The sequence below is a fragment of the Coturnix japonica genome, chromosome 12, assembly GCF_054131305.1.
Source record: "Coturnix japonica strain WE chromosome 12, WE-NBRP24, whole genome shotgun sequence".
Taxonomy (NCBI): domain Eukaryota; kingdom Metazoa; phylum Chordata; class Aves; order Galliformes; family Phasianidae; genus Coturnix; species Coturnix japonica.
In genome coordinates, this window is record NC_140674.1 from 12,704,457 (window position 1) to 12,724,893 (window position 20,437).

At 37.6% G+C, this 20,437-nt stretch overlaps 1 protein-coding gene across 8 annotated transcripts in view; it reads right to left on the bottom strand.

The window, feature by feature from the left end:
- Nucleotides 1-423: 423 nt before the first annotated feature.
- The window catches only part of OPA1 (OPA1 mitochondrial dynamin like GTPase), a 45,966-nt gene continuing 25,952 nt past the window's right edge, over nucleotides 424-20,437 (bottom strand). For 5 of the 8 annotated variants that reach the window (XM_085513065.1, XM_085513064.1, XM_015871819.3 and 2 more), the window contains 6 exons: nucleotides 20,111-20,251; nucleotides 18,943-19,059; nucleotides 17,699-17,792; nucleotides 17,110-17,220; nucleotides 2,804-2,880; nucleotides 424-2,312 (listed from right to left, as the gene is read on the bottom strand). In XM_085513065.1, the coding sequence (XP_085369191.1) occupies nucleotides 2,816-2,880; nucleotides 17,110-17,220; nucleotides 17,699-17,792; nucleotides 18,943-19,059; nucleotides 20,111-20,251 (528 nt within the window). In that variant the 3' untranslated portion in view covers nucleotides 424-2,312; nucleotides 2,804-2,815. The remainder of the gene's footprint in view (nucleotides 2,313-2,803; nucleotides 2,881-17,109; nucleotides 17,221-17,698; nucleotides 17,793-18,942; nucleotides 19,060-20,110; nucleotides 20,252-20,437) is intronic. The other 3 variants (XM_015871817.2, XM_015871818.3, XM_015871815.3) reach the window with 1 other exon arrangement.

Sequence of the window (20,437 nt, forward strand, 5' to 3'; positions counted from 1 at the left end):
CACGTAAAGAAGCATGACTGGGACGTTTCCTATGGCACCTCAAAGAAAACCAGAAACACACCTGAAAGAAAACTTCTACTGTCACTCTGGAAAAATATAGAGAGATCAACACAAATTGAGTTCATATGGTAACATGCTCACTGACAAATATATCCTGTGAACAACTCCAGGACCAAATACTACCAAGAACAGAGAGTTTTAAATGACTCAAGGGGTCCTGGGTCAGACTTGCAGACCCCTTACTTCAACATTTCTCAATGGTAAGGTAATCATTAGTTCATATACTGAAATAAAACAATGTAATTGTCACTAACTTGGCGGTAATAAGCTTCTGAATCGGATGTTTTAGTACCATAACAGTATACTTTCTCACAGTTTAACAAATGAGAAAAAGAAAGCCCAAATGACTCTTAAGTACAATAGTACTGTGTCCAAAATCCACATTTTATTTTTCCTTCAGTTACATTTTTACTCAATAAATACCTAGTTTCCATGGAATACATCATGCTGAGTCTTAGATGAGCAGCACAGAGGTCGGAACTAGAACTACAGGGACATCACACTGAGAGATGAACACTGGACCACTGGATGTAATATTTTGCAACATTTACATTACACAGAATTTTCTGAGTGATCTCTTGAAGTAAATGCAAAAGTTTTGTGTATTCTTTTTTATACAAAGAGAAATTTAACACAAGTACAGACCCATTCCACTTGCTGTACAGCCTATGGAATCTTCGTCCAGAACTGTGCAAATATACATCTCTAAAGTTACTGTCAGAGAATGATGATGATAGAGAAGCCTATTTTTCATTTTTCCATTCTTAAAAACCTCATTTACAGAAAAGCAGTTTTAAACAACAACAAAAATAATCCCCATGCAGTAAGATCACCTTGCAATATTTAACTTTTCAACTTCTTTTGAGTAGCTTTAAGTTTTCATACAATAGCCCAAATACTTAATTATCTGAATATATGGGGAACATCTTACCAAAATGTCCGTTGTTTTCACTATGAGCAAACAGGCACAGTAACTGTTATAACAGAGTCAGGCTCATCTCTTTTAATTGCCAGGAGGTCAGAAATCAATGGCCTTTTCCAAAAAGGAAAATAAACCTACGACAAGTTTTCAACCTTCGTAATGAGACAACTTCAAAACAAATTGTTTAAAGCCTAATATCTTCTTCCACAGAAGTATTCAGAAGTGTATCCAGATCATCTGTTGCAAAGTGTGGGCAGAAAAATATACTGGTGATTAATCACCAGGCACCTACAATGCAGAGCCTATATCATACTTACATTTGTCAGAAGTGACATTTCCATGACCAAACTAAAATGCAGGAGAAGAAAGACTATACTTAGTTTTTATTTTTACTGTATTGCATTACAGATATCACGTGGTTATGGAGGGACTTTGTGCATAGCTTTCATATCAAAGCGATTTTGGTCTTACAGCAGCTATTAGAAACATGAAAGTAATTATATTTTGGCTTTTTTACTTCAAAAGGTTGGAATTGTACAGGCTATCTTTCTACATTTTACACACAATCAGTTTAATTTGTGCCTATTGGAAAAGGAAGATTTAAAAAGGAAACCAGTTTGTGCGATGACAAATGAAATGTAATCGGCCATGATTCCAAGGAACAACAACATGTATTAGGAAAGAACTTGTATGTTGGTATCATTTCCTGAGCCAAACCTTTTTAGGTGTCAGTGAACAGCAGCTCTTTCACTTGAAAGCACTGCAATTCCTTGAATGACGTCTCTCAAGAGTTCTGAATTGAACAAAATTCACAATTTCCCCTCGATATCTCAACACCATGCTTAAAATATGTACCAGAGTGATCAGAGACTGTTTCAATAACAGAGCATAACTGAGAAATAGCATAACTTCGAAGGGTGTTTTAATGTACACACGAATACAAAACCTTTATGTCAAACTTCTAGGAGCATTTGCAGCCAAGAAACCAACAACAGATAAAATCCCTTCGCGAATCTGATCCAGCTCCACTGCACAAGACAGATGACACAACAAAAGCATTTTTTTCCTATCAGGAAAAAAGAACTCAGTCAAGATTCTCATCAAGACACAAGTCAGGTTCTTCTGTCACAAACACGTAGCTTCAAAAACTAAAAAAAATCAGGCCAGTTTTGATTGAGTTTCTCCATCCCAGGAAACATTATTTGCTTTTTTCTCCGACATTTCACAATGCTCCCCCAAAATGTAAGATACAGAATGGGACACGAAAGCAGTTTTGTTCAGTCTTCTTTGTGCATGGTATCCTTGAAAAGTCTGCATTCCTGCGTTGCTGCTGAAACAAAGAGGAGATTTTACAACATGCAGATATATCAGAGGCCTCAGGCCTTTGTTTTTGAGAATTAATGCTGCAAACAAAATTTAGAGGTGATCTAAGTGCAGATCACTTTTGTTTACAGTATATAGCATCTACAAAGAAAACATTTCAAACTGCTTTACAGGCAAGAAAATTGCTTCCTTAGTTTTCATTCCAGTTTGTTACAGACTGACTCTTAACGAAGAAAGAAATAACAAACCAAGAACAATCAAATCTGAACAACCAACTGTTAATTGTATTCCTACTAAGTTTCATATCTCCATATCTTTCAGCTGAAAGTATAGTTTTACGTGTTAGAGACAAGCAGCAGCAGCCGTCAGGCACTGGAATGAAATAGAAAGGAATTTTCACAAAGTCTGTACACAAACACATCCAAGGGACATGAATAATTATTTCATACTGAAGGTGAAGAAATGGCATTAATTGTTTTATCATCTGCACACAATTACCTGCTTGACAATCTATTTCTCTTGATGGAGGGCTTCTATGAAGGCTTCAAGTTTTTCCTGGATTTCCCGAACTTTTTCTGGAGAATTAAAGAGATTGTAATTAAAACATCCAGCTACTTCAATTTTTCCACATAAGAAGAAAGACATAGTCCCCTTTGAAGAACTTCTGCAAACACAATTCAGGATTATGATATTTTATTAATAAGTCTAATGTTTCCCAAAGCAATCTTACATTAGAAAAGAAATCCTATACTTGTATTTCAAAAAAACTCAAGCTTCCACAAGGTTGTACACAGCACAACTACCCTATACCTGCTGTGCTGTGGAGAATAAGGACAGTTCCCTAAGCAAGTGTCACAAACTCCACTAATCATTCTAAGAAGAGCTAGAAGCAGTGACCTTCCATCTGGCAGAATTTCAGGGAAGCAAACATCAGTATCCAAAATCCCGACGCAAAAGGGTATGCACAGTACAAAGACCATTTAAGGCTTACACTTTATTTCCTTGCATTTGGGCAGTAACTAGGTGGATGTAGGCAGAGCCTCATTTTATATACAACAATAAAGCTGGGAACTTTTTTCTTTACGAAAGCATTACTAGACTAAAATTGCAAACAGTTACCAGAAATAAAAGACAATGGGGGTTGGGAAAAATACCAAGTTTTAGGCAATCTCATCCACTCTTCACCCAGTCCCATTCAATACTTGTTACCACATTACTTATTTAATTTATTAAGCAGCTTATAGAGCAAGGTTTAGAACCTAGATGGAACTGAAAGCCTGCAAGCTTTCCTGCTTTTCTCTCACCAGATCCTCACCAAAGCTTCTTCCAAGTGCCATTATAGACATGAAAAAAGCACAGGTAAGGATCACGAGGGAATGGGAGGGAAACATTATGATACACAAAAATAAGTCACAGAGAAGAAACATGTAAGAAATGCTCCCCCCCCCCCCAGCCCTTAAGATAAAAATACTACTGGTCTAGAGCTGTAAGTTTCTTTGAGATAAAAGTTTTGAGTTTCTTTCTTCCTTTTATAAAACTTTTATATATTCTATTAATGTTTTCTTCTCTTTATCAATACCATATTTGTAAATGGGCTTTGCTGAGCTGGAGTAATGGCAAAACAGAAAGGAAACAGAGTTGACATCCTTAAAAACAGGATACATAAACATAATGGAGGATGGGGGGCAGGAAAAATAGGGTCTCAAACTGGAACATGATAGGAATGCACCCAAGGGAACTGAAAGTTTCATCTATTAACCAAGTGACAATCCCACAGATAATACCGAACCCATTTTAGAGGAGTAATAACTCAACAAAAATCCCATAGTCCTGATCTTGTAGAAGTGGAGAATTTTAACTGGAATTTAAAATAAAAGATGGTAAAAAGCCTGTAGGGGAATGCAGAGGCCTTGGACTTCCATCTTTATGGTTCAGTGTTTAGGTGACGAAGGGAAAATCCCTTCTACGTTCAGCACTTCAGTGTCCCCTTCCCCAGCACATATCTACTACTACAGAGCACCTGCTGGCTTTGGTGTCAAGTAGAAGTTACAGTATGGGGGTGAAATCTGTATTTTTGGAAGTTGTGGAATAGCAGTAGCTGATTTTTAACAGAAGAAATTAAGTTTTGATTCGGTTCAGATGTAACCTTTGAATGCTGACAATGTATAAAAAAAGATAATCCCTATGAAGTTAATTTGAAGAACTGCCATCTTCTTAAAGTAAAAAGAGGTTTGTTTGTTTTTTTTTAACCCGTCAGTATGTAAACCCATTCTGCATCAAAGCCAACAGCACTACGGCATTCCTTTAGCCAACTACATAGCACAGCTCACAATATGGATGCTCTGCCATTGCTTATAAAATTAGCATTAAAAAAAAAGTCCTTTGACTTTGGACAGTCAACCCATTTCTGGACATTATTGATCCTGTATTTCCCTCTCCAAAACTGAGCAGCAGTTCTCAGTAGTAACTGGAGATCAGATCTCATTAGATTAGTGCTCTTAACAGCTTTGATGTTATGTGTGTATAGTTACTATATATATAAAACCTGATATGTTCTCCCCCAAATATGCTTTTTACATTGATCAAGCCATTGACATCATGAAAGCAAAGAGATTTAGCAGTATTAAATGCAAATATTTTCTCTACACAACCACTTGATAAAGTAATATTAAAGTCTTGAAAATTAATAGCATCAGCAAAAATCTCTAATTTTACCACTGTTAAAAAAGGTTTGTTGCCAACAAAAGCTATTTTAATTTTCTGATTAGGCCATACTAAAATAACAGGATACCAAAAATTTATTCCATCAAGATGTACTGGATCAGATGTGTTTGTTCAGGGAACAGACACACTAAAACTGCCTCCATATTACAAGCACTTTATTAGTTTTTATATTTGGACTGAATTGAAATGATTTCTTAACTGTAGTAATTATGAGGTCTCAAGGTAATTTCATACTCTGAAAAAACATGCTAGGTATTCTTAAGACAGAACAGTTACAATGACTGCTAAATAGCGGCAGTTCCTTGTGCTCTGCCTTGTACTCCTGCAGCAGCACCAAGAAACAGTTTGCTAAATGCATTTACTTTTTAAACAGGGAAATAGCAGAGTTATGTGTTGACTATACACACCTTAATAAAGCAGCAGGTATAAATGTTTGGCAGTTTTCTAAAGAGTAGAAGTGGAGCATTCGCAGTTCTGAGTAGTGGTCAATAGGCTCACCAGCACTTTTTCCATGAAGAAATAAACTTTGGATTAAAAGCATTTAGTTGCTAGCAAATTATTTCTGTATCACGCTCAATTACCCCAGTACCTTTATGCAATGCTCCAGTAGGCTGGAAGGACTACTGTCTTATTATACGGTGCTTCACAAGTTTAAATATGTGCTATTGCTTATTGTTACCCATAGCATCTAGAAAGAGCATGGTGTCTTTGACAATTTTAAAGTGGAGATGAAGTTGCCACCTGTTAAAAAGCAATCCAAAAATCAAATGCTATCAACAAAGAACTGTAGCCAATCGTGTTTCCATCTTCAGAGCAATGAAATTCACAGGCCTAGGGGCAATGAATGGCTATTCTAGTTCCCATTTACCCCATGTTTACCTAAAAGATAAGCTGGTTCATACATCAACTCCTTATGCCTCTTGATCTGGTCATGAATATTCCCATAATCCTCTCACCATATCCCATAAAACTTCATTGACAGAATGAGGAAATTCTTTTCTCGGATGTCATGAGATCCTCATTCATGCTCAGTCTATCCTTATCTCCATATGAAACGATATTGTTACCCATTCATTTTCTTTTCATTAATCCTGTGATACTAGATCTAAAAGGCTCGAACCCAAACTAATTGGTCTGTAATAAGGATTTGGATATGCTGTGAACACAAAAAAAAAAACCCCACACTCACAGATAGAGTTTGTTTTCTGTAATATTGTAAGCCAGTCAGAAGAAAATCTCTTCAAATATTCATTCTTACAGGAACTGCAAGGTCACTGATGGCAGCCTGTTATAACTAAGATTATCTACCAGTTAACAGCACAGAGGTCAGGAAATCACTCTTAACATGAAACACTTAAAATAAGGCATTATCAAACAAAGCTCCTGAGGTAAGGCCAAGTAATCTCAAAATAATATTAAACAAATTATGAAAGTAAAACACGTTACCAACCTATTCCTACAAGGCTTTGAGTAGCAAGAAAATATATATTTTCCAACGGCATTAATTGGTTTAATGAGAGATGCAACCTCTCTCCACAAGATTGGTCGTGATTATACTTCTAAAGATAAATGAATTTTCAGACATTCAAAACATATGTGCTTAGATGGAAATAAGAAATGGGTTTAGCATAGAATTTTAAAAGAAAAATAATGTCCCTGCACGACTGCTTGCAGGAATCTGCATGAGTGTTTTATCATACAAGGCAAAACAAAAAGCTTTCCTGCCCGCTGTTTGCAAGTTTGCCCATGTGGCATCAATTTTCAGTTGCAGCATAACAAAATAGTAAACTCTTTCTGGACAGCGATCCATCTTCATTTCATATTTCAGTGCAGCAGATAGCATGAAGAAGCATGATAACATTTGCTAGTGGCTCACTGTAAATCCCGTTGTACAGAAAAGTGATTTCTACCTCCAACTAATGTTTACGTGGCTTTGATATTATGCTCTGGGTTTTGGTTACAGTTCAGTTGTGTTGTGTTTTTGTTTTGTTTTTTTTTTTAATCTAATCTTTGTTTCTTAATCCCTTTGTTGCCTATAAACATTGCTACCACTTGCTATGCTACTTCTGTGTTATGGTTAATTAACCATAAAGGCAAAAATCTAGAATTTACTGCTGTGAATGCATCATCTTTCCTCCAGCAAAGAAGAAAGCCTGCTCTGTAGTCAGATTTCAGCAGAATGCCCAGAAGCACACTATTAAAAACTGGAAACATGGATCCACAGTTTCCTATTGAAAGCTGAATTCCAGCTTAGGGCTACCTAAGTCACGGATCCCACACATGCACTCAACCCCCAATGCACAGCCAGGTGGAGAACTGAAAAAACAAACTCCTTTAAGTTCAGCCTTTTGCACTGCATTCCTGGACATTCTAAAGGCCACGGAAAAAGCTACAATTCTTGTTGAAACAGTAAGAGGCAATGCACTAAAAGCCACTCTAAAAATGCCCCAGAAAGCAGACTTCCACCCACCGCTACTGGACCTGCATCAACATGCTTTCTCTCTTGTCTCACAACCGCAGCCTAACAGCTCCCATAATTCACCCATCACTGCAGGGTCACGTCCTGCTGAAGTTTAGAAAATCCTTTGAAACTACCCATCACATCTTTTTTTTTTTTTTTTTTTGCCAGTTTCCTCTTGTTCACATACTGTGTTTTCCTCTGGACAAGGACAAGAGGAAAGCTAAAAATTTAAGGGGGGAGGGAGGGAACAAAACCACCCAAGCTGCCCTTAAAGAGAGAGAACATCATTTATCAGCCGCAAAGACAGATTTATAAGTAGAGGGCTCCCTCTGTTCCTTTAAGGCTGCAAAACAGATGGGAAGTGAATGGACAGTCAAAGGGTCAAGAAAACACACGGGAGGTGCTGCTTGTCTGCTGTATGTATGCTCCCAGCATAAGAAAGAGGTCAAGATTGTAACTGCATGGCTGGGTGCTGGAAAGGCCTTTTCTTTAAGCTGTTATAAAGACAAACACTGTTCCTCATCCTGCTGTCAAACTGTTATAAATATTAGTTTGTCAGGAGTTTTAGCATCTACTTCTTTTTATAAAAAGCCCGAGAAAGATGAATCGTGCACGTGATTCTTAAACAAGGAGCTCAGTAGTGTGATAAAGCACTGCAAAGCTTTGAGAAGTTTAAATGGAATTTATAACTGTTCATATAGTAAATCCACAAATCAATAAACACATACAACTTTTGACACGCACCACTATAGCCTTCAGTTACAAGTGGTTAGGCTGAACGAAGGTGTGAACCAGTGCTTTCCTTTATGGAGGCAGTGTTCCCTATACCTGCTGCAATCTGTGATTGAATATACAGACAGCTTAACTGAATTATTTCCATAAATTCTGATTTTAAAGTACTCGCAGTGGAATGGGATAATTCAGACCCAAAAACTTTCTAAACATGTTCATAAACCACCCCCTCAGGAATCTCTCTACCTTCATATTCAGAGGAGCTGACAACTTTCCTGCTTCCCTTAAATCCCATTGCCATCCTGAAACTACAGGCACTTTAATCTGTGCAATATCTGCAATCAGTGTACTTCACTTATCAGCCCCAGAGAGTCAAGGAGGAGGACAGGAATGCATTCTAACTACTCAAGTGCATCAGGTGAGCTGCTTTCATTATAAAATAAATTAAGCCGATCGTTTCAGTGTTCTTTCAGAGATATTCATTTTAAAAGCTAGAACAAGATAATTCACTGGGCATACTACTTCAGTACCATTATTAAGATCTGCAGGAGTCAGTCAGAACATCAGCTCCACAGATACGACTTTATCTGTAACAGACCTGGCTGAATGTCCTCTAGTGTGGCATCAACAGGAAAAACCATCAGGGAAACTGCTTTCTACAAAGATATTGTGAGGGAAAATTGCTCTTTTCACTTTTGCAGCTGCTAGAGCAGGAAAGGATCAGCTACGTTGTATATTTAGTCTGCTCTAATAAAATCTTAGCCTCAGGTCATTTTAGACAGGGGAAAAAATAAAAATGTTTAAGTTGTCATCACTGAAGTTGCTCCTGTTGCAAGTATTAATACCACATTCTGCTTATTGTACCCAAATAAAGCTACCTGCAGAAAAGATCATCACAAAGTTCAGACTAAAGGGAACCAGATGGCAGTAAAAGAGAACTTAATCCAAAGACACCTGAGCTATTTTTACAAGGTACTGAGCATTGCCCCGTTACTGTAGCATCACTAATAATGCTTTTAAGCACCAGAAACAGAAATTGTGTGTTTTGCTAATGAAACTGTAGGTTACTGATCAGTGTCCTGACCTGTAGCTGCTCCAGATTCACAAGTGAGACCTCTGCAACTTAATGAAACGGCTGTAGCAACACATTTCCCCTGCCTCAGCCAAACAGAACAGAACAGAAGCTCACTGTGTTTCTTGGGGCAGTCCCCCAGGGCTCTTCAGACTGGTGAGCACGAAGTCCTCCTGTGCCTGGCAGGGCAGGAACATGTGAAACTGAGGTACGTGGCCGAAGCAGAAGTGGCAACTACACAGACTTCTGACTGTCTGTGTTTCTACAAGTTATTACATGTAAGTCCCACTTGTCTACAGAACATAAACTAAATATTTCCAAAGCATGATGTAAGGTCATAGACTAGTATACATTTCTATATTGCCATTAACATGAGCTTAATGTACAAATGAAGCTTAATAAAGGTAATAATCAAGTTTATGAGAGGTATGATGTCTGCAATGGCAAGGTAAGACTTGGGTTCCTTCCAGTCTCCTGTCTCTACATTGCATTTTTAATTAAAACTGTACTAATAACTCAATCTTTCAACAGAATTTAGTTTTGCTGCTTAGTGGACAGCTAGAAGGCTCTTAATAGCAGAATGACAAAGAAACCTCATAAAACAGACTCACATCTCGAATCAGACTTACAAAGTTCTCATTTCAAAATCAAAACTGTTGACTTTGAATGAATCCAGACACAACGATACTCACTATTTGGGGTGGAAATGGCAAAAAGGAGAAAACAGGGGCAGATCATAAATATTAGCCAATGATTCATCCAGCAGTGTTTGCTTTTTTCCAGTTGATGCAGAAAGACACGCATGGCTGTATTACTTACAAAACTAAGTTACTTATGCAAAGGTTACCACTGAGTTCAGCTATAAAACTTTAGCAGTATAAACAACTGGTATATGCTGGTTCTCCACCCAAAATAAAATTAAGCAGTAGTTAGCAAGATAATGATGTAGTATGCTGCCAGGAATATTTATGTGAAATTCTAATAATTAAATCTCGGAAAATCTGATCATTTTTAGATCCTCGTAACATCTAATTTCAGTTCTGACAGTCAGAAACTTTAAGTGAGCTTTAAGGGAAAATCAGGCTGTTTAGTTACTATTTTATTATTTTGCCATAATCACTATCAAAAAATATTTCCTTTTTTCCTGAAACTTTTATGTAGTGTTACACATTAGAAGCAAAGCACAACATACAATAGCTTGAAAAACCATTGCACTGATTTCTCCAACTTTTGGAGATGTGAGTGTTACACTCCACAGTTACACACTCACACCAAACACACACCTACAGTGCCTAGTTTAAAACTCTGCATCTATACAAACAGCAATCTCCCCATAACATGCACTTACAACTTGATTAATAGCTACTCTCATACAGCCAGTATTAAGAAGAAAATGTCAACCAATTACATGTCTTGAGCCTTGCATCACTAAGGGCATTTTAGGAAAACAATTAAATTTAGCATACAACAGAATGACCCGCGAGTACAAGAGGCATGGGTTGAGGCACAGGTCTGGATCAGCAGGCATTAAATATGTCATTACTCATGTAGCAGTTTATCATTATTTTTCAATGTCAGCTTTAAGTGATAGGCTTCACTTAGTCAGTGACAAATGTGCTGAACTTTGTAAGGATCTGTTTTAGAACCTGGACACCAGAGCCTAACTCTTCATCAATAACTTTAAGAAATCGCAGTAGACAGACCTTGGTCATCTGGGATTCTTAAGTAAAGTAAACCATCACTCCATCACAGGAGGTTTACGAGTGATGGATGTTCTCCCTGGAGGATTATTTCCCTCTCTGAGAAGATACAGCTTTTTAAAGCACTTTCTGCCATGATACAAAGCAGGAACTACCTTATCTGCATTTTGACAGAGACCATCCTACACATTCTTCTGGTTTTAATTCTTCAGTCTTAAGCAGCTGCCCCAGAACTCAAAGGAAACAAACAACAACAAAGAACTGAAACACATCTACTAAAAATAACAGGATGCATTTTAGTTGACTTGCTATATTCAAAGGCAAGGGAAATGGAAGACATGGATGGCCACACTGACCAATTTCCAAGCAGAAGCACACTGCCCCTGACTTTGCATCACAGAGCCCCAGATCCTATACAGGACTCAAATGGAGCACGGCAGTCCTGCTGCCACCTGCATACTGCTGACATCAGAACAAGCTTGAACTCATTTGACACACATGGCCCACATGAACACTTTTGTTGATTGATTGAGATCTGGGCAGAAACAAATATTTAAGTGACAGCCCGCCTCTGATAAGATGCAGGCCATGGGGCATCCCAGTAGGAGCTGCTGGCAGGAGACTGAAGATAGCAGCTACTTTGCACACGCTGGAGATGCATTTGATGACTCCCAGGGAGAAATGGCCCCTCTCTTTTTGTCTGGATAAAAGGCCACAGCACCTCCTGTGCAAACTTCTGTCAGCTCAGGGTCAGCCCAGAACTATATGCAGACTACCACACCAGCTGAATGGAGCTGAACAAGACCACTGCCACTTACATGAAACATCTCACAACTATGAAGTGATCGCACTTTCCTTCAGTAGCTTCCCAAGCAATAGTTAAGTGCCATGGAAGAGAAGGCGGCACTGAAGTAAGGACTACTAACAGCTTTTTGCCTTTTGCCCTTTGGTTTCCAGTGGAAATTATCTGAGATCTGCCCATTTGAGAGCAGAACCTTCCTCCTACAGCTGAGCTTTTCCCCCACGAAACCTTTTAACCTTTTAAAAAATGTAAAGCTCGTAACAGCAAAGAAAACAGAAGTAAAAACATTAGAAAGCTATGACAAAGCCAAGTCAAGGGCACATGTAATCAGCATGGTCATATAGGACCAAGGTAAAAGTCAAAATAATGTTGACAGTCATCTCAGGAGACTGAAATTTAAGTAGACTACCCTTGTAAAATAATTTGTGGAACTTAATTATTTTCAAGTTAAAAATGTACGACAGAATTCAAACAAACGGCCCCAAGCTATGAACTGCCTTTTCTTCATGTGAGGGCTCACTACCTACAGGTTTCAAAAGGCTTTTGTGCAGAACGAAGTCTCAGCTGGCCCAGGACACCTGTACAGGTGTCAGTGTTACTGACAAACAAACTCACATGCTGACCCCTTCACATTCAAACCTAGTAAATTCAGGATCAAGTTTCCTCAGGCTTTCTGCAGTGTCTTTCCCCACATAAATGTTTAATACCTAATTCAGGGAGGTTCTTTTTTCTTTCTTTAAGCTTACGAGGAAATAGGATGATCTAGGAAAGATGATTTGCATTTACTAGTCTTCTGTGAGATTATCCTGTGCAAAAAATCACATTTTTTTTCCCCATGAATAATGCCTTTATGACACACATACCTTAGCTGTCTGAAAGAAATAAAGAAGAGGAAATAAGGCAAGATAGAGCACGCTATTTTCTTTGGCTTGGTAAAATATTTAGTCTTTAGTGCAGTAAAAGGCAAAGCTCCTGCCGACGGCCTGACATTAGGATTCACTGTAAGTATTCAATATACATGTGCACCACCTAGCATGTTTTAAATGCCACTGCAACACAGATTTTTGTAGCTTATGTTTAGGATACAGCACTGGAAGATCCCATTCACTTTTGCAAATGGTTGAAGCATTCAGATTGTAACAGTCAGCAGGCTTCATTACAAAACCAAATTTGCCATGCTTTTGCTAATTAAGATTATCAGAGGAAAAAATGCCTGCCTTTTACAATATTTATAAGTGTTAGTAAATTATGTAAATAAGCAAATAAAACATCAGAGAGTAGAAAACAAGAAGAAGGCTGGGCAAATGCAGCTTCTCCTCAGAAGATAAAGGCTAACATCCAAGAAACAAATGCCTGTTGTGTAAACAGATGCCCACTGGGTATGCCATGTTCACACATGAAATGGTAACCAGAGATGGAAGGCTTGGCACCAGCCCTGCTGCCATGCTCCACTTCCTCACTCCTCTAAAGACCACTCATTGCCATCTTGCGTTGGAAGGTTGTAAAGCAACTTAACTCTTGTACAACGTTCACACTAATGAGGAAGTTTCCTTTGGCCTTCAATAGAAGAGACGCAAGACCAGCAGAGCAGAATTCTGGAAACAGATGCATAGTTCTGGGAAGTCCTTCACAGGGAGTTCAACAGCAACAAAAGCGGCCATGTTAAATGGTCTACTGAAAGTTAAGCTTCATCCAGCTTGTTAGTTTTGCTCTGAACTGCAAAGCACTTAACAGAAATGAAAGGGTAGTAATTTTAGTTAAGAGTAAAAGAGCGTAAAGAAGACACTCTTTATCTTGAAATCAAATTTCCTGACATTTATGTTCTTTATTTTTCCCCCTGAAGAAAACATCTCACTTATTATTGAAAAGCAGAAGGATATGCCTGAAAGCCTGCAATACAAACAGGACAGTCCTAACAGGAGGTATTTTTACAAGTGGAAGTTTTCCTTCAATATATTAATGTTTGCCCTAATACTTTTAGCTCCCTCTACCCTATTCTGTTTCTTACTGAACCACCCAGCACACAATATGTTTAAGATACTGATTTAGCTAAGCATATAGGAAAACACCAAGTTGTGTGTAACATAAGTTTCAAATCAAAACGCTTTGTCCTTTGGCAGCACGTGCAAGCAAGAAGCATCTGCCTACTGGAAAGCAAATGTAAGTCTTGTTGTTGCTGATAAGGCCGTACAATATGTGGTTTAAGACCTGGCTATGATTTTCAGCTGTCAGACAAGTTCAGCAGAGAACTTCAGTATTAATGCTGCACCAGGGCTGTGAGGGAGGTTGTGGACAGCAACATTAAACCAGACTCCTACAATATGCCTGAAGTGCCCAACCAGATGTCTTAGACATAGAAGTTTCCTTGTTTCCACATTCCCTGAGAAACAAACAAAAATCTCAGATGTGTTTTAAAACAAAGCAAGGAAAGTGACTAGGCTGACTGATACTGAGCTGACTTATTTTTTACAGAAGAACGTGGAATTGCAACAGGTAGCCAACGCGACCATCATCTCATTGCTCAGAAGTCAAGAAAGGAACTATGAGGAATTATTAGTAAAAGACCAGATTAAAAACTAGAAAGAACTGTAATACAACTGCATAAGTCCAGAATGCAGATACAGCCTAAATATTGCGTGCAGTTCTGCCCTTTCAATTCAAAAAGGGTTTAGTGGAACTAAAAAGGGGGAAAGAGTGGCAGGGCTGATTGAAATGATGAAGCAATGTCCTTGCAACGAGCAGCTACACAAATGAGGATTTTTCAATTCAGGAAAAAGAAGAGCAAGTGCTGGTAGCATAAGCACGTATGAAGTCATAAGTAGCACAAAAACTGAATAGAAAAAGATTACTGAATGTTTTTCACAGTGCAAGAACTAGGGAGAACCAAATGAAACTGGCAGGTGGCTCAGAAACAAACAAAAGGAAGTACTTTTTCACACAATGTGTAGTTAAACTCTGGAACTAATTGCCACAGGATGTTGCAGATGCCTAAGTTTATAAGAGTTCAAAAAGCAATTAGAGAAATTCACAGGAGGAAAAAGAAATCCATGAAGGGCTATTAATCACAAAGATATTACCTCAGGATTAGGAAATCTTGGAACACAGATTGTCTGGGCTGCTCTTTCAGCATCTAACAAGTACTGCTGTATGTTTAACCTGTTCTTTTCTTTAAGTACCCATACCTGCTCATTGCCAGGGATATTACTCTGGGATCCACCCATTGCAAGACTCTTTCAAAACCCTATTAGTCCTTAAGAATACAGAGCTGAAATACCAATCCAGGATGTAGAACACAGACAAAACTTGCTCAAATAAGTTCTGGGGTTTGTGTGAGCTCTCACTATGAGATTGAGACACCATGCTAGAAACAGTTTGCCATCAACCAGTATCTTGAACAAACAGTAAAACACATCCAGTGTTCAACGTAAAGGACTGACTGATGGAAGCACAATAGCATTGCCGTATCAAGAAGGAAGCATCTTAACCTCAGATCTTTAAAGAAATGCAGTTTCCAATCAGGAAACTGATCTTAGCTTTATATTAACAAAATTACTCTGGAAATTAAAAGACAAGTTTGTAAGCATTGGGAGAATGATATAGTGGAACAGATTTTCAGTAAGAATAGAGTGCCCCCAAAAGTTAACTGATTTAAAGATGGAGCTCAAGATAAATGAGTGAGCTGGATTGTATAAACACAGCTGCCTGCAACAGAGGGAGAGCGAATATCATGACATAGAAGATCATTTTCATTCCATTCTTAATTAAAGTACAAGAACGTTACAAATGTGTGTTACGGGAGTCAGGATCTTCTTTCCTTAACCACGGTTCTGATCACCACTGAATGCTCTAAGAAGGAAATTAGTCGTAAAGCCACCTGAGGGTTCAGTGCATTATGTTCTCAAAGTTTGCCTCAGGAGTATAAAAAAATTGCAACACAGACATGCACTCCAGTCACCATGGGAACGGCAAAGAAATCCCTCTTCCCTGTCATTTGCCCATAAAAATTATAACCACTTAGCAATAAAAGCTTGCAGAAAGTAGAGAGAACATTGCTGATTTGACTACAGAGCTAAGCAGTGGCACTTTTAAAATCTTCCCGTAGGTGCAATAAAACTGAACATGTCATCATACATCGTTTTGCACTGAATAATGATTATTTCATTAGAAAAATGTACCCAGAATCTGTGACCTCCTGGAATCTAAAAGAAATAGAGTGTAATGATGGTGTTTAAAATATATAATAATTTTACAAACACATACTCCAAAATTGATGCAAACGTACACAGACACCTAATCACACAGACAAGGCACTCCTAGAGGTCTAGCCTGAGTTTATAAAACAAAAGCTCCAGTTATCACTGCTTTGAAATGGAAGGTTGTTCCTGATGCTGCTAAGAAGCAAAGCTGACAATGCAGAAAAAATTTAAGCCAGCTTCAGTGCCAAATAAAGCCAGGTTAACTTAAAATACTATGTATTGTTTTAGCGTTCTGTTTACACTGCTTTGAAACATAGCATATTTAAAGTTAAATTAAAATTAACAAGTTTTGATCTGTACAGATACTCGCTCAGGAAAATAAAAAACAACATCCAGCATCAAAGCAGCAAGACATTTATCAGGTGGAGCATCACCCATGTGCGAGCTGTCCCCTTAAAATCTTTTACCATTTATAACCTACATGTATTAACACCAGCACTCCCTTAACACTTCTTCCTGAGTGACTCAAATCACTATACTACTGTAGCCCCCCCAGAAGTTTTAAATTGCTAGCTTTTTTCCTTGTTACATCTCAGGGTAATAGCTGTTTCAGCTTAGTAAGCTGACAGGTATTGCTCGGCATGTAAGGACTAAAACCAGCTGACCAGTGGGTCAAGGACATTTCCAACAAAGAATCTGTGGAAAGGCATCCAACAAGTAAAAATAGGTGTAATCAAAACCTCCTTAAGCAGCCAAGAACTGTATGACCTAGAAACAATTCTGTGGAGGTGTAGATTAACCATATTGTACTGTAAAAACAGGCACTATTCTTTACAACATTGTTGTAACCATATTTTTCAGTGCAATGATGCAATATATTCATGATAACAGTGAACTTAAATCTAGCATAAATATTCTACCACATTTACCAACTACATCCACCTTTGGTCAGTGGAATATGTTTGTATTTAAAAATCCCATTTGTGATACTTATCAAGTGCAAGCACATGAACGGCCCACATAGCATCAGGTGTTCTTAGCCTTATTTTCCTAGTCCTAAAGAGAGAGGAAGGTTAGAATTTGTTTTACTTCAGCCTAGTTCCAGACGGCTACTTACTGAGATCCTCTGCAAGCTGGACCCTTTTGCCAGTTAGGAGTTTAACCTTCTTTTCATTGTCCTCAGCAAAATCTTCAAGCACTTCCTTTACATTCTTCTCTAAGCGTCTTACTATCAAAAAAAAAAAAAAAAAGGGGGGGAATGACAATGAATTGCAACTGAAATTACACGCTACAATTGATTTTATGTTTTTATATCAAACATTTTAAAATCAAGGAACACAGCAAGGAACTCAGGTGAATATAGTTACTACTTAATCAAACTCTTTCTGCTTAGAAGAAAATTATAAGTGGAATCACGTAAGTTGAAAATAGCTTAAACTGGAAACTGTCTCAATAATTTACCATTCCCTTTACATTAAATTATCCTAATTTAATGCTGTTAAATCACTAATCTTTCTAATTAATTAATCTGAAATTAATATAAATTAAATATCATTTTTTATTTACTATATATCCTTTAACTACCCAGCCAAGACACGAAAATTAGCCACACATGATAAGCATGAAAGGAACAAGGAGATAAAGGAAAGCTAAAAAAGACTTTGGGAAACATTTTTTAATTTCAAATAACTCACTGTGAGCTTTACCTTCTGTATTAGTAAGCTGCTGCCTCAGTGTATTGGCTGTAATTGCCAGCATTCGCTGTATCCGCCAGAAGAGGACAATATCATTACATTCAAGCTGAAAAGAGGGAAGTTGTAGTGTCAGACCTCCAAGTGAAAGGCACTTTTAACAACTGTTCAGGTACATACATGCATCCTGATCTTGCACAAAACCCCCACAGAACAACTGCTGGAAGTAATAAACACATTTACTAAACATACTGCTTAAAAAGCATGTCAACCCTATTTGTTCATAACAAACACATTGAAAGAAAATAGCTCAGCTCCACACAGGGACTCCCTGCCTGGCAAATGCCTCTGGAAGACACTGCTGGGCCAAGGTCTATGTTAATTCACATCAGAAAAGATAGTTCTTACACCTGCAGAAATGACAGAAAGGAGAGCTAACATCACACCAGGAAAGCTTATAAGACAAAAATAGAGAAGTAAAAGGAGGCGAGACATCTAGACATCACAGAGTGGCAGCTCTCTGTCCTATGATTTCCATCTCATCTCTTTCAGGAAAAGATATTTCTGTGCCAGATTTCTGGTTCCACTGGGAACGCTGTTTCTCATTTAAAAGCAAGATAAAAATCACACAAAGTCAGAAGCCCTAACCTTTGGGTAATTTCTCTTTAACTTAAAATACAGATCTAAGAAAAATGCATATTCTTTTCTTATAGGTCTTTGTGCATGCAAGTCATTTGTTAAGCAAAACTAGAAAGTTCTTTAACAGAAAAGATAATTCTTTACATCTAGGTCACTATAGGCCCCGTGATTGTTTGTTGTTCGATTCTTTTTCCACTGTTGATCACATGCAGCACCAAGCATCTATTTACTGTGCTTAATCCATAGAAACACCTTTAGGTAATGTCTTACCTGACTGCTTAGTATCATTGAGGAAAACAAGTATCAGTGTAAAAGTGAGAGAAATGGATGCCAAAAAGGCATTGATAATTCCTGTACAGTACTGCTTTTAACAGCATACTTTCAATGCACGTTAACAATTAGTGGAAGCTTAGTCTGTAGCTGACTCCTAGTGGTCGTTTTGTATAATTACCATTTGGATGGAATTAAAATCACAGGATTTAAAGAAAACATCCAAGATCACCAGCTATGTTAAGATACAGAACACTAATCAAGGGCTAGACTAGTTCAACACATTTCTGGGGCTTTTTCAATTAAAACACTAAGGCAAACCATTAATACATGTCTGTTCCTTAATTTACCTCTGAGTCTACAAAATGCCGTTGATAGTAATAAAAACCTCTTCGACAAAGGTTGCAGTGGTTCAAAGCAGTCTTCAGAAAATACCTTCTATAAATTTGGTGCCACGTGTCTTTTATCTAGAGAAAAAAAACAGAACTTAAAAATACAGTTCTAAGTTCTATACTACAGAATAAGGCAAACTGTGCTGCCCTTGGCATGACGTAACCTTCAATTTAATATTAGGGACACATTTTTATGTACATTATTTTACTAGGTAATCCAAATTAAAGCACAGGGAAATATTTAATGGGTCTTGGTTAACCAAAGAGAGTAACAAAAAATGCACATAAAAGTGTGACTATTAGTAAGTATCAATTGGTTATCTAGAAAGAAAATTCAGTTTGCAGTCTGCTCACATTACAGATGCGGATTTCTACACTGACCTTTATAAAAAAAGGTATGATAAATGCTGCATAAGAAAGGCAGCCAGTATTTAAATAGCTCTTCTACCTTTAGTAAGTGCATGCATGAATACTGAAAAGGTAACTAAGGTTACTGCAGAAAATAAATCACTGTTTAAAAAAAAATCCACATCTATTATGTATTATCTGAATTTTCTTTTATTTAAAAGCTTATGTTTAATTAGATAAAAGGTCTAATTTGGTTAAGAGCCCTATACTGTATTAAGATAAATCACTTTCCAGAACATTTAAAACTTACATTACGTTCTTTTAGGGCACTCTAGAAAACTGCTTTTTTGCAAGTATTTTTCAGAAAACTCAGCTCTCTTGGATGTGGATTTGAACGTCAAACTGTAAACACAGCTGAAGTGAAAACTTAGGAATGTGGATCATATTTTTTATCATATCTTGTCTACAAGGGCTTTGATTCTTGTCTGCAACACACGAACAATGATTTTTAAACAAGCAGTGGCATACTTCAGGTCTGTACTGCAGGCAAGAAAATCTGCTCAGCAGATTCTGACAAATTCCAAAGGGTTGTACTGCACTTGTCTGACAGCCAACAGAAGTGTGTGAATTGCGTGCAAACAGCCATTTAGCAATCCATTTGGAAACATCTGGATTACAAACTCCGTATTTAGATACAATCTTTTGTACAGTACTTAAAAGGATCATTTGAGCGTTCATAGGGAGCTCCCATATGTTTTATTACAACGTGGCATCTTACCAGACACGGGTCCACTGTTATTCCTCTTGCTTCAAGATTCTTTCTGACTGTTGTCACTTCATCATTTGCCAGATATGCCGCATGTTCTTCATTACATTTGATTAACTTCTCAAGTTCATTTTTTGTTTCATTACGTATATTCTAGGATCAGAATGATTAGTTGGAACTGGTTATTTATAGACACGAAGATCATCACCACTTTCTCAATAAACTCACTACATCCTAATAAGCCAGAATACTGTCAGATACCTTTGACGCTTTACTTTGTGTGATTCAAAAGCACATTTGTGTATAGACATCTCAAATAGAGTATTTATACAAAGCTAA